This window comes from Suillus discolor (genome assembly GCF_016758755.1).
Source record: "Suillus discolor strain FC423 chromosome Unknown F5147scaffold_92, whole genome shotgun sequence".
NCBI lineage: Eukaryota > Fungi > Basidiomycota > Agaricomycetes > Boletales > Suillaceae > Suillus > Suillus discolor.
Genome location: NW_024541339.1, coordinates 24,586 through 38,301, shown reverse-complemented (window position 1 = coordinate 38,301; position 13,716 = coordinate 24,586). Strand labels below are relative to the sequence as shown.

General features: G+C 48.2%; 5 protein-coding genes across 5 annotated transcripts; 3 read left to right on the top strand and 2 right to left on the bottom strand.

Annotated features, from left to right (window-relative positions):
- Nucleotides 1-43: 43 nt before the first annotated feature.
- Nucleotides 44-352, top strand: F5147DRAFT_585970 (uncharacterized protein; the record flags this gene model as incomplete). Its single annotated transcript, XM_041431902.1, has 2 exons — nt 44-136; nt 188-352. The coding sequence occupies 2 exons, from the start codon at nt 44-46 to the stop codon at nt 350-352; spliced, it is 258 nt and encodes an 85-aa protein (XP_041286753.1).
- Nucleotides 353-385: 33 nt separating this feature from the next.
- Nucleotides 386-1,104, bottom strand: F5147DRAFT_779740 (uncharacterized protein; the record flags this gene model as incomplete). Its single annotated transcript, XM_041442348.1, has 2 exons — nt 386-940; nt 1,012-1,104. 2 exons carry the CDS (start codon nt 1,102-1,104, stop codon nt 386-388), a joined length of 648 nt encoding a protein of 215 aa, XP_041286752.1.
- Nucleotides 1,105-3,365: 2,261 nt separating this feature from the next.
- On the top strand, nt 3,366-3,813 carry F5147DRAFT_538055 (uncharacterized protein; the record flags this gene model as incomplete). The annotated part of the gene is made up of 3 exons (XM_041430193.1): nt 3,366-3,536; nt 3,585-3,698; nt 3,754-3,813. Coding segments are annotated over 3 exons (345 nt in total), but the record flags the coding sequence as incomplete, so codon positions are not given.
- A 3,437-nt stretch (nt 3,814-7,250) lies between these two features.
- Nucleotides 7,251-9,618, bottom strand: F5147DRAFT_657741 (uncharacterized protein; the record flags this gene model as incomplete). Its single annotated transcript, XM_041434314.1, has 3 exons — nt 7,251-7,802; nt 7,860-7,927; nt 8,055-9,618. 3 exons carry the CDS (start codon nt 9,616-9,618, stop codon nt 7,251-7,253), a joined length of 2,184 nt encoding a protein of 727 aa, XP_041286750.1.
- A 1,792-nt stretch (nt 9,619-11,410) lies between these two features.
- Nucleotides 11,411-11,689, top strand: F5147DRAFT_537544 (uncharacterized protein; the record flags this gene model as incomplete). Its single annotated transcript, XM_041430185.1, has 1 exon — nt 11,411-11,689. A coding segment is annotated over one exon (279 nt), but the record flags the coding sequence as incomplete, so codon positions are not given.
- Between the last annotated feature and the right edge of the window lie 2,027 nt (nt 11,690-13,716).

Below are 13,716 nucleotides of genomic sequence, written 5' to 3'. Positions count from 1 at the left end.
ATTCATGTGACCGAATCCTTTGCTGACTACGAAGAAGGATGTTATGAGATTAATTGCTCGGTTGGTTATTTTGGCGAAAAAACACAACCATGACATTCCAACTGATCTCCAGGGATGGGTTGCGCAACCTCTCAATGTGAGTTTCATTTTTAACATCAATTAACCGCTTTGATGAAATACATTGCAGATCCACCGTCTCCAGAATAACAGTTACGACTGCGGTGTCTGGGTTTTAGCAGCACTCAGTGCAGTACTCCGTGGGCGGCATGTTACAGGACTGCGGGAGGATGACATTGTTCATATGCGCCATTATCTCTTCACTCTTACTCTTTCTCTACCGCCAGCTGTGTAATAACGAACTTCATAATATAATTCAAACTTCTATCTACACATACGGATTTTCTCCCCTAGCTAACTGATCCTCCTCCTGTTGATAGTTCAAGATCTTCCTCGCTTGCCACTGCTGATAACATTCTGCCATGGCCTTGTGTCTCGCGCATGCCCGCAAGGTTGTGACACGTGTATGAAGGTCATTCCAGCCATCGAGCAATGCTTTTCGTGCCTCCTGGATCTCCTTCGTGATACTAGCAATATCACTACCTCTGGCATTAAACATGGCTGCATGACGAATGCAAGACACCCTTAACTGACGCAACTGATATCTGTGCATGACATCCAGCAGGTTCTGAGTGAACTGTTCTTCATCTGGTATCTCCGGTGGAGGCAGAGAGTGATAAGGAGGAGGCTTGTCCCATTGTGCAAGATCGGACTCATCGATCAAACGTGAACCGGCGAGAGCATAGCGAAATAGATATGAATTTGGCAGGGGAAGAGTTGCAAATGCAACCAGAGTTGTTTCTAGAGGTTGAGGCTCGTTCTTTGGTGCTGTCCAACATCTGTGTCGACCATGACGCTTCGCATATGCACGAGCATTCTGAGACTGTCGAGTTGTTTTCCCTCTGTCAAGAGAATGATGAATGAATACTAACACTTTCATTGGATTTTGAATACAACTTGCCGTTCTGTCTGAATGTATGACGCCTGCTGTTGTTGTTGTGCTGCCATTTTGTCTGCTACAGTAAAATACTTGGCTTTGCGCCCCATTGTCAGGAACAGAAAGTGGTGTCAGAATCAACCCAAAGTGCACGCTAAGTTTATATTATAATGCTGCGAGTCAACCAGCGGAACTCAGCACACGATTTCAACATGATATTCTTGCTTAAATCTTGGCACTGATGGAACGGGGCGTGTCACTGGAATCATTGAGCATTGTTGTGGGACATTTGCACCCAGAACCTGTCTGTGTGTGCATGTTCAAAGTTAGCATGGTTTGTATTTTCATTCTCATTGGCTCTCGCCGGCTCTCATAAGATATCCAGCCTCTCGTGTGAGCCTCATTAAATATGCAATACCATCCTGAGGCTCTGAGCGCGACCTGTAATTTTATTATATCCTCGGTAGTATACCCTCTCAAGGCTCTCTTTGGGCTATTCTATGGCTAGGCCCTGTGTTGTGGGTTGCCGCATCATGTCACTTTCTTCTAACTTCTTTAGTTCCCCGGTGGTAGTACTACTACGTGCATTGGCACACAGTACGGAGCCGGAGGATGAAAATTTTCTATAAGAATGTGACCTTGGTATGTTTCCTACTCGCCTTCAGAATTCTACCCTCCTGGTGACAATATTCCCTCTGCCCTCTCTGAAGGTCTCTCTAAACAATCTCCATTTGCGCATCCCTGCCTTTTTTCTGGCTGATATATCCTTCTACACTTCGTGAGTGTCCTCTTTCTCACCGTGTTTTTTATTTTCTTGCTCAACCGTACTGGTACTGACGGTATTACCCCAGACAGTATTACTAGGAGTATTCCAAGACCACTATCTGTGTTCCTCATATATACCAAAACTTTATCGTCAGTGAGTCACAGCTACTCTCACATTGTCTCTGGCCCTCACATCACGCTGTAAAGTTGTTTGTGAATAAACAAGTATTCGTCATTGATATCTGGTCTTCACTGTACGTCTTTCTACTAAAAAGGTGATGTCTCTAGTGCTATTCAAACCACGTCACTAACAAACCTACAGCTATGACCCAACAAATGCTGGACCAATCTGGTACTGCAGAAAATCCATACTCTCCCCCTCCCGGATACATGAACTCGTCTTCCATCATACACTACCCTAGTGGTGATTATATCCACGAGCAGTTTGGTGGTGGTGGTCGAATTCCAATGCCTCTTCCTGAACTTACCCCAACGAGACTCAGGACTAACATCAAGGCTACCACTCGGGATGTTGGTATCGCAAGACAGGCCAATATTCGACGCCAAGTCCACTCAACACCCTCTTCTCAACCTACCCAGTCTACTGACTCATTGCCTTCTCTTGTCGATGGTCATGATGGAGCCGCGAGCTGCGACGCATCTTCGCTTACACTCCCACCCACGAACAGTCGTCACCCCTCTCCCATGCTACCCTATCTTGTAGATGGTCAGGATGGAGCAGCGAGCAGCGATTCGTCTTCGCTTACACTCCCAATGGGAAGCAGCAACTCGTCTTCACTCCCGCTCCCACTTCCAAGCACCCATCATACCTCTCCCTTTTCTGCTGGCGCTGCAAGCAGCCACACAACACGCCACCCCTCACTATTTGTAGGTGATCCCGCTTCACAACACCCTGCACAGCTCGACGACCTCTTTGATGTGAGCATAGAGTCACAGCCTGGCTGGTCATGCCAAGATGCTTCCGACACCTTTGATTTTACTACACTGCTCTCAGACCAAGTACCAGGAATGACCGCAGCGGGTGGTCACCTTATTGACGACATGTCCCATGTCCCACCTCCCCTCAATCTTATCCCACCAACACCACTAAAAGCTGATGATGACACTGCTCCATGTAGCACCCAAGGTGGCCAGACATTTACTGGGGCATCGGGTCAGCAACTGGACTTAAGCTACTACCCCGCCAATGGCACTCAAGAGCGGTTCCCAGAAGAGAATTCCAACCACATTGATCACGAGTCAGGTGGACTGGAGCAATCCTTGACGGGGCGAAGGTCATCAGAGGCCAATGAGAAGCTCGAAGAAGGATTTGCACTGCTTGATCGCATCTTCAATGACTTAACCAAGTCTACCATGATGCCAACTAATCAGGTGATCAACACATACCTGAAGAGTCGTGGACAGGAGGTTCACAGCGTGAATTATTGGAACATTTATGCAAACTACTTCAAGGCATACAAGGAGCGAGAGCTTGCGCGGCTCGAGAACGGTAAAGGTAAAGGCAAAGAAACTCAAAACGTAGAGCTTCATGGTACACCAGGTAAGTGAACACAAATATGTAGTCCGGCAGCGTCTAACTTATAATCCAGGTACGGCTGTGCGAAGACTCTGCTACGAAAAATTCAAGGAGGCATTTCCCGACGACTACCAGGATATTCTTAGTGCATACAACGAAGCAAATCACATAGGCTCGGCTTCAACTCTGAATCAGCATCAACAATCATTCCAAAAGCTCTACAGACGAGTAGCAAGCTTGGTATGGTATTTCTCACGATGATTGAGAGCCAGCTAACATTAACTTTAGCTCGATTCTGCTTCAACGAGATTCGGATTTGAGGCAGCTATTGTCTTTTGTGGCAATATCGTCAACCAGGATGCCTCTCTGGGTCATGTACACACAACACAGTCTGCTGCAGGGGTCAGTCGTTGTCGTCCAAAAATCTTTTCTTATCTTTGTTGATTTGCTCTATCAGTTCTTCGAGACACGCTGCCGTGCCAATGACGATACCATCATTGGGCATCTGAAAGCTCATGCGTTGTAGGTCTCAGATGTCACTTTTCTTACTTCCCTTATTGATCACTTACAGTAATGCAATGTCACTCTCAGTGGTTGAAGATGCATTTCATGAGGGTGAAGATGACATCTGCAATGGGGATGCTTCATCCTTGAAGGATGACACGCCTGACATTCAAGCTATTGGGGATCCGCTCAAGTGGCTCAAACAAGAACTCAGCCGACAAGTTGGTAAGTTTTTTGTGATCCATAATTCATGCTCCAATTTACGAACGGCTATACTAGACAATCTCGATGGGAAGTTCGCCTCTTATAAGAACTTCCCATGGATCATGATGCCCAGTGCGCTCGCCAACGAGAACCTTTGTATCAAGGGATACCCAGCACATAAATGTCTATTACCTGGGGAATACCATAACATTAATGCGAAGAGCAAAGGTATCGGAGGGTTGACCCAGAAGGAAGTCTGTATACTTGTAGAGGCTCTGAAGGCGGGAACAATGTTAGTGGGTAAGGTCCCAAAAGCGTCACAAGGTATGTTCAAAGTGGTTGACGCTGCCATAGCACTTTCATTAATATTTGACATCATAGGGGCGCTGATCGCATCAGAGATCCCTGTGATCACTGGTGAAGCACCTCCTTCAGACTACCCTCATGCTGGAGCCCGACAAATGTTTGCCAACCGTCACACAGACTATAATGGACCTTCTCGTGTGAAGATCAGCACTGCAACTACCAAAGTCAAGAAGACTCGAAACACCCGCAAACTGCCCTCAAATTCTCAACAGGAATCTACTACCACTGGACTTCTACCACCAAAGCCTCCTCCCTCGCGCCCGTTTATAGTGGTTCCTAGGCCTCCATCAGCTTCTCCAAAGCCTTCGCCAGGACTTCTACCGCCAATGCCTCCTCCCTCGCGCCCATTTATAGTGTTTCCTAGGCCTCCACCAGCATTTCCAAAGCCTTCGTCAACTGACATGATCGAGCTTCACACATCTGAGTCCGAAGATGAGCCTCGCGAGATGGTACCTGAGACGGAATTTGAAGATGCGTTTCAGGGGGAAAAGAGGAAGGTGGCAGATAGTAGGCCACATCGAGTGTCGAAGAGGTGCGCACCATCTGCTGAGGATCAAGTGGAGATGAATGTGACGAAGAAAAATGTGAAGGCCCGGACTAAGAGAAAGGTTAAGGAGAAGGTCCAAGGAACTACGAAGCCATTGCCTGCTCCAGGGGCACCTCCCTTAAAAGGTGGTCCTTTGTCACCTCTGACTGTATCATCTTCAAGTGACGAGCTGCTTGCTCGTGTAGCGACATATCAACTTCAGCATGCCAAGAGGCTTCGAGATGGCCCCATCAAACCACGCCCTATCGTTCCAGGATCTCGGCGTATTCTGAGCCATAAACATCGCATGATGTATAGCGATGAGTCGGAAGAGGGTAACAAACATGTTGCCGAACAGGTTGCCGAGAAGGCTGCAGATGCTCCTGTCATACCACCTCCACTGGCAGACGTGCAGCAGGCAATAGATAAGAAGGACTCATCGGATGCCGTTGCCAGTGAACAAGGTCCAGTGCAGTCACCAATTCCTCAGCATGGACCATCATATGAAGACGATTTGTGCCAAGTTCTTCCTCACACCTCCGGTGAGCCTGTTGACCGCCTACCTGAGCCTAGCGACCCTCCCCAGCACATTTCTGAGCCTAACGACCCTCCCCAGCACATTCCTGAGCCTAATCACCCTCCCCAGCATGGTCCCGAGCCTAACGAACCTCCCACGCGCCTCTCCAGAGACACCAGCTGGAACCCTCCTGACCACAATCAATGTGCACCTCATATGCCCTTCGCATGCAATCTCCGACCGGCAGAGCCTCAGCACCTAGAGTCCCGCGAGCCTGTTCTTCGCACATCTGGTTGGCATGAGCCTCCTGATTGTGGATATGACACTCGGGAGACTAAGTGAAATGATATTCGTGATGGGCCTTAATACCCTCACAATCCCATTCAGTACCACCACGGTCGTGATCGTGATGACCCTTACGCACGCGAGATATCTCCTTGGAACCGTGATGGAGTCGTTCCATGGGATGGACTCTATGGTCGAGGTGTACATCCCCATGACAGCTTTCATGATCGAGAACCATCTCCCATTGTTGCCATGCACTTGAACGAAGAGACTCGTTCTGCTTATTCTGGTTGTTATAGCCCCATTCCCGGTGTGTATACTTATGAAGTTGACACACGTCGACAGCATGCTCAATACCATGACAATATGGGAGGCGGAAGGGGGTATCAGGATAGACAAGAACCGTGGAGGAGACTTCAAGACTCACGAGGGATGGATCATGACCCACCTTTTCCTGATCACCGTCATGATACTCCAGCCCCTCGGACCTATAGACACGATGACCGTCACCACGACCGCAACCCAATGTCTCGTGAACACGAGCCTTACTTGGACTCCAGACCCTCTGCAAATGCTCAGCCCGGGCCTTCCTTGTCTCGTGAACGCGAAGATTACTTGGATTCCAGACCCTCACCAGATGCTCAGGCCGCACCTTCCTTGTCTGGTGAATGCGAGCCTTACTTGGACCGTAGACCCTCTCCAAAACCTCGGTCGAACTAACCAGCAAGTACTCATAAGGCACTGTTCTGTAATTTAATTTGCCATCTCATACTGCTAAACTTGCCTGCCTTCTTTCATATATCTCATGCTACCGTGCTTCTGATCTCGATCTTTCTGATACCCACTCGGTCCCCCATGCTACTGTGTTGCGTTGTTCAGTCTTTTGAACCCTTTAATGCTACTCTGTTCTACTCAGAATGTCATGCTACCATGTTGCTTTCTTTGATCTGTTTACGTGCTCCGTTGGTGTGATCATAGCGGCGCTGGGCCAGTCCCCCCGACTTCAAGCTTCAACTTTGGAAGTTCAAATGATGTTGGATTGGCAGCAAACAGTCTAACGATGTTGACGAGGCACAGGCTCCATAGGCAGACAGAAAGTAGATGCAAAAAATGTGTATTACAATGCAGTAATGAACAGAGTTACAAAGTTAAAGTCGAAGAATAAACATAGATGGATTAAATTCTCGTCATAGAAGTGAGTTAGGACATGAAGGGGGGTACTCTGGACAAGCAGAAAGATGCGTAATGAAGCGAGTGCATAAATGGGCTGAAGGAGGATGAGAGCAGCGAAGGTTAGACCTATCTACCTACATCTCCAGTGGAGGCTCCCTCAGATTAGTTCCACAGTATTACACATTTCGTCATTGATATTGTCGTATGTACATGTCGGGCAAGGAGGGTATCTAATGTAGTGCAATAGTACAACTACTACAGATCTATGTGTCATACCAAACACATTACAACACAACCCATACACGCAGAAAGGAGTGCGAGAAGAGGGTCATGGTGCTCTTATTCAGATATGGGCAGAACGACGAGGGGTAGTGGACTATCACGATCTCTGTTGGATGCGCGCAGAACGACGAGGGCCCGCAGATGATTGGGTGTCAGGTGGAGGATGTGCCAATCTCGACGATGATGCCATGGGCACAGGAATTTCTTCGGGCAAATCTGGGGGGAGCTGGGTGATCCACTTTCCCAGGAGCGTCGCGAGCGCCGCATGAGTCACACCGGGGGAGGAGTCGTTTGTCTCGCTCGCTGCTGCTAGGATTAAATGACGCCATTCCTGTATGATTTGACTGAATGGTCCAAAGAATGGCGTTGTTTTTGTCATCAACGACCTGTCGACAAGCGGTGAGAGTACATATCCCTGCTTGGATACCCAGGAAGTGGAGCCCATGACTTCATAGTGCTCAACCCACAAGGGCCGCCTGTTCTGATCTCTCGTTACACCGCATGGCCCGTCGAAGGTGGTTGCAAATTCGACGAAGATATAAAACAGTGACTCCAGATCATCGCTTGCTGTGTGTTCGATCATCACCTCCTTCTTTTGGTTATCAACATCCTCCCGCAGAAGACGGATCAACATATAGGGTTTAGTGCCCTTCAGACAATGTGCTCAACCGTGTGCCACACCATGAAACTTCTAAGCTTCACTTACCGTGCCCTGTGAACGAATATTCTTGGAGCCTTGAGTAATCCCAGCATGATCAAAGTCGATATAATACCCTTGTCCATCATGGATGATGAAATTATTCGGACTTAAGTCTCTGTGGAGGATATGCCTTCCGAGCATTAATCATGAGCTAACTAATGGTCAACCTCAGGCTTCAATTTCAACACATGCGAAACTCACCCCTTACAAAGTCATAGAAGGATCTCAACAGCTTGGACTTGGAGGAGTAGGATAAGAGCGGCTCTCCGCAGGGGGTCAAAAGAAGGCGCCGGTGAAATCTGCGAATGAACCCCAAGGTATGCATACCATGGGAGGCTCGAATACGATGCGTGCAGTCCAGCTCCCCATCATAGAGGACATCCCAATCGGCCACAAGCCTAACTACATTTGGGATGCCTTCAACCATCCGGAGAACGGTAACCTCATGGTATCTCTTGTCCTTGGCGACCCAACAGTCTTTGAGTGCGTACTCCACCCCAGACGAGGTCTGAATGCGATAGCAAATGGTCCCACGAGAAAAAAAACCTTGGCTTCGCCAAAGCACATTTATGATTGATAGACGGGCTTCATCAGGACCCTCTATCCAACCAATCGTGTTCTCCCTCAGATCAAGATGCGTGCCCTTGCAGGCAGGGTCGCACATGTGCATTGTGGGATCATACCCGAGGGTGTTGGTGTGCGCGAGCGTCAAGGTGTTCAAAACCTCAAGAAGACGCACAGGTTTTGCAACAATGGAGGTGGGGCGTGAAATTATGAGACCTGAGCGATTGAAGTAGTGAAGACGAAGCTCATTATGGGCGATGCTGAAAATCAAGACAAACCGGCGCCAGGGTTGCTCTCGCATTATCAGATACCCTTTAGTGGCGCTACCCCAATACAATTTTGAGGTCGAGGACAGTGAGCTTTCAGTGAGCTCGAAACATGTGATAATGTTACACCATCGCAATGGGAGGCTACGCAGATTGTAATCCACCAGAATAATGTCTGGCTTCTGTGCGTTTGTGTCATCCGGGACGGCAGAGTTAGAGAATTGGGAGGACCAGATACGCTTCGGCAGGCCGCTGGTAATGTCCATGGGACAAAAGGGGAATGCAGCTGAGGGGTTCGGGAAGATCTTCGCGTACATTATGTGCATGGCAGCTTGTACAGCATTGAAGAGCAAAGTCCACTTGCCCTCCGATGTCGCCGATGCCCTCTGACGCTTTTTGTTGGGGTTCTTGTCGTCATATCCTTTGGCACCGAAGCTCTTGTTGGTTTCGGGCGATGTGAAAGAGGAATCTGAATCCACTTCTGTGTCAGTCACCACCACCGCCTTGCTCATCTGTGCGTGCGGTTGTGTCTTCTGTCCCCTCTGTGTCTTCTGCCTGCTGTTTACCAGCAGCCTCGGCCAGACATTTCTCTTATCAAGTTGCCACACCCCGCCCATGCCACGACTAGCAGGATGAAAGACAGGCACTCCCTGAACCTTCTTCTCTCCTGGCCCGGATACTGAATAGTGAATCTTGCTGAGAGATGTTGGTGTGAAATTGGTGTCTAGGATGAGGGCATCCATAATAGACTCGGCATCTTGGGGGAGAGACTTTTCTTCCCACAGAACTTGACCGATGAGTTCTTGCTCCAAGAGTTTATCCATGGCACTCTTGTCCTGAGGTTCAGGGAGCGCATTGGTAGTACTGACCGATCCAAAGAGGCGTCTGTGATAAGAAGTTGTGCTCACTGGCTGTGGGAGCATCGTCTCGGTCATTGTTGGTGTTGGGAAAGCAATGTTGCTGACAACAAAGCGGAGTGGTTGATAACATACCGCTAATTTTGGAAACACTCCTGTATACATTGCCATGTAGGATAGTAGGTTCTCAACTTGTCATGAAACCGGTCGACTAACTTGATGTAATTGAGTCATCACGTATTCATATGCCTAAGATGTACTTTACACATGCTAGTGCAGCCAAATAAAACATTCATATTCATACTAAAGATCATCCCACACACCAAATAGGACACAAATAATGGTATATTTTCTCGATCATCGAAAGTTACATGTCACATAAATATGGATATAGTAGTAAGGGAACACAATGGTCCAAGCCGAGAACGTGAGATAACGAGAACGAAGGCAATATCAAGACCATCAGATAGGTTTACATGTCAGATACTGACAACAGCACCACGAGGGAACTTGGGAGCGCATAAATGGGCTAGAGGAGGACAAGAGCAGCGAAGGTTAGTACCCTGGACAAGCAGAAATGCGAAATGAAGCAAGCACATAAACGGGCTGGAGGAGGACAAGAGCAGCGAAGGTTAGAAGGGGTACTCTGGATAAGCAGAAAGATGCATAATGAAGCGAGCGCATAAATGGGCTGGAGGAGGATGAGAGCGGCAAAGGTTAGTACTCTAGACAAACAGAAAGATGTGTAATGAAGTGAACACATAAACAGGCTGGAGGAGGATGAGAGCAGCGAAGGTTAGAAGGGGTACTCTGGACAAGCAGAAAGATGCGTAAGACTCACCATCGATAGTTAATTTTTTGGCCGAAAACGGAGGCTCACCATCAATGGTTAGATCCTCGTCTGAGAAGGGAGGCTCGCTATTTATGATGAAGTGAAGATCCAAGGAGTGGGTGACGAGAACAAGCTTCCATCTGGCTAGCATGTATCAGGGCTGGCTGAGAGAGTGGAAGAGAGAAAGTGAGAGGGGGCAACATGCAGGACAAAATGTACTTAGCATGGTACGAAGTTGAATGACACACTGTGTCCGAGTTGTATTCAAGTTCCCACGCATCAGCGTATAGGCTTTTGGAACCCTCCATGGGAAGTCAAGATAAGGACTCTAGGTGTGAGGCACGAACACCACAGAGCCAGGTCTCGGGCTGAGTCGGCGTCTGAACTTCTCCGCGCTGTCAACAACGCGCTTCTCCTTGCCCAGATATCCTCCTTTCTCTACTCCTGCATTCCCCAGCTAGTAGATCTCTGACACTCATCTGCAAGTGCTCCTTGTGCTCACTCAGATTCTGGGGTTCTTCACTCTGTTTCTGCTTCTCTCTCGCAAAATGCAGCTTTGAAAAAATAAGCACTTCAGTCAAGTCGAACCCGAGCGCCTCGTATTGCACAAGTCGACGTCATGGATTACCATTGGACTACACACCGCTAAGTTAATGTCAACACATACTTCAATATAATGCATTACCTTATGGCCTTTATTGATGGTCGCATGATATCTTATCTGCGATGGTCGCGATCCTCCTCTACCACTATACATCCATTATGGACTTCACTAGGCTAGATTATCATGCGGAACGCATCGCATCACAACACGGCATATCAGTGGAGATGGTGTTGGAGAGGTGGTTGGAGAGGCGGCAAGTGAGTGACCCCGACGGATGGAGAACACTTGACGACCTACCATGTATTGTTGGTGGTTTATCTGTGTTACTTGGTAAGTCTGATCGTTGAAATTTCTTACCAATGTTTGCTAAGAATGATTGAGGGAAGCTCGAAGGACGAGGGGGGACGTTTCCGTGGAAGTTGCTACCAAGAGAGTTAGCTCATCATGGCTGCATCCTCCAGCACTATCCCGAAAACGTTTTGATGCCCGGTGAGAAACGCGCGACCCTCATAAAGAGTAAGGGCATACACGACCTCTCGCTTCGTGAGCGCCAAGTCTTTGTGGATGCCCTAAAAAACAACCTGCTTACCATCAAAACCGTCACCAGACAAGGTGCTCTCGCGAAGCTTATCGTGTCCCATAGCCCTGTCATCATTGAGGAAGCGCCAGCTCCTCATTCCAACCACACGCATGGCCGACAATGGTACGCTAATGGTCGATCCGATTGACAGGGTCTTCCTCGCCTCGGAGTCAACTACAGTTCCCCTGAGATGTCTCCTGGGCCATCTCTTGCACAAAGGCCTGCTCCTGGGCCATTATCTCGTGTATGAGAACCTGTGTCGTCTCCTACACAAGACCATGTGTCATCTCTTGCACATCGTCGGCAGAGACTCAAGGTATTTGTCGAGGTCCCACTTCCCCCACCCTCCTGGAGGTCGAATTTCAATGCAGAACGAGAGCTGTTACCGGGAGAGAGACCCGATGTCGATAAACTCATCCCAGAGATTTCCTGCATTGGACAGAGCTCGCAATGTACTGATGGTGCTGCCCTTGGGGGAGATGAGGTCAAAGTAGATGAGCTTCTTGTGTCTCAAGGAAGTAAAGTCACGCATCGATAAGTCGTACTCGCTTTTCTGTCGTCTTTTCCCCTTTGAATCTTAGACATCTACTGTGCATGTTATTAGTGTTGCCGCGAAGCGAACTGAAGTGTAAATTTGACACACTTCAGTAGACTTCGTTGTCAATGAAGTGACTCGAAGTACACTTTGAAGTACTTCGTGAAGTTCTTTTATAATTTACATTGTGCACATCTAGGCATATTCACGCACACTCGCGCTGTCCTCCCAGAATGGGCTCCAAAGGTATCAAATATGCTTTGATTGCTTGGTAGTGGAATACAATTGGTACAAAAACAGCTGGAAATACAGGAAAATCGATGCGAAACAGGTGGGGTATACCTTGAAAACACGTTGAGAGCTGAGCAGAAGGGAAATAGACAGCTGAGCGGATTGTGAACATTTGAGAGCCAAGCAGAAAGGAAGTAGACAGCAGAGCGCATCGAAAACATGAACATGTCGAGAGCAGACAGCGGGGGAGATCGAAGATAGGCAGACAACACGGCGTCCAACACGTCTTGTGTCTTTGTTCTCGCACGCTCGTTTGGCAAGCGTCTGTATTGTGGCTGCGCGACGAGAACTGGGAGGCAGAGAGGAGCCAGAAGCTACTCAGATGTGCAATGATAACAATCAATCTATATGCATAGTAACTTCGATTCACCTCTCGAGGTTGGACAAAGTGCACTTCAACTGACTTCGAAACAATGAAGTCAACCGAATTCTCACGTTTTCGAAGCGAAGCGAAGTTACCTCAAAGTCACTTCACTTCGGCGGCAACACTACATGTTATAGTACTGAATTGATTGATGACTCACAGCAAAATATGGAGGGTGGGAAGGAAGAATGAACTAGTATTTCATAGACCTCAGGCATATTACAGTAATACCTACAACTACACAAGAACTGGAACTGTTGGAGGCTTCAAGGAGGCTTGGGTGGATAGTACGCGAGCCTCTGCACAGGAGGACGAGCTTCACTCAGCAGACAGCATACCTCCGCATCAATGTCGAGAGGGTCGCAAACACCTATAACGGATTTGGGTGAGAACCTCTCAGGAGAGCCAGGTCTGTTAGACAGGTTTTGCCCTACAAGAAAACCCGGTCTAACAGACCGTGGGAACCTCGAAAAAGTGCTGCCAAGGGTGATATTTTTGTTCCAACATCATCTAGAATACTCTTGGATCGTGTGCATCAGTCATTCGGGCTACTTCGATCCGATTATGGAGCCTATCAACATGAAATTGCTAGGTGGTTTCCACATCTCAACGTAAGAAAAAAATTGATTCAATCTGACAATTCGCTGGTAATGATGCTCACAGATGGTAAATATTGAAGTGCTGGAACTATAGACATTCTGATATATTTTCCTTTGCAGACGTCCATTGATAACAGCTGGTAAGATTGCGTTTTACGAAGCTCGAACAGGATGGACAGCGCTGATGCCTTGTTGCTACTCGCCTGTTGACAGTATGTAAGTGGTTCGATGGTTTCTAGTCCTCGACCCATGCTCATGATCCTCATCCCTCGCTGCTGCTCGCCTGTTGACAGTGCGTAAGTGCCTTGATGGTTTCTAGTCCTCGACCCATGCTCATGATCCCCATCCCTCGCTGCTGCTCACCTGTTGAC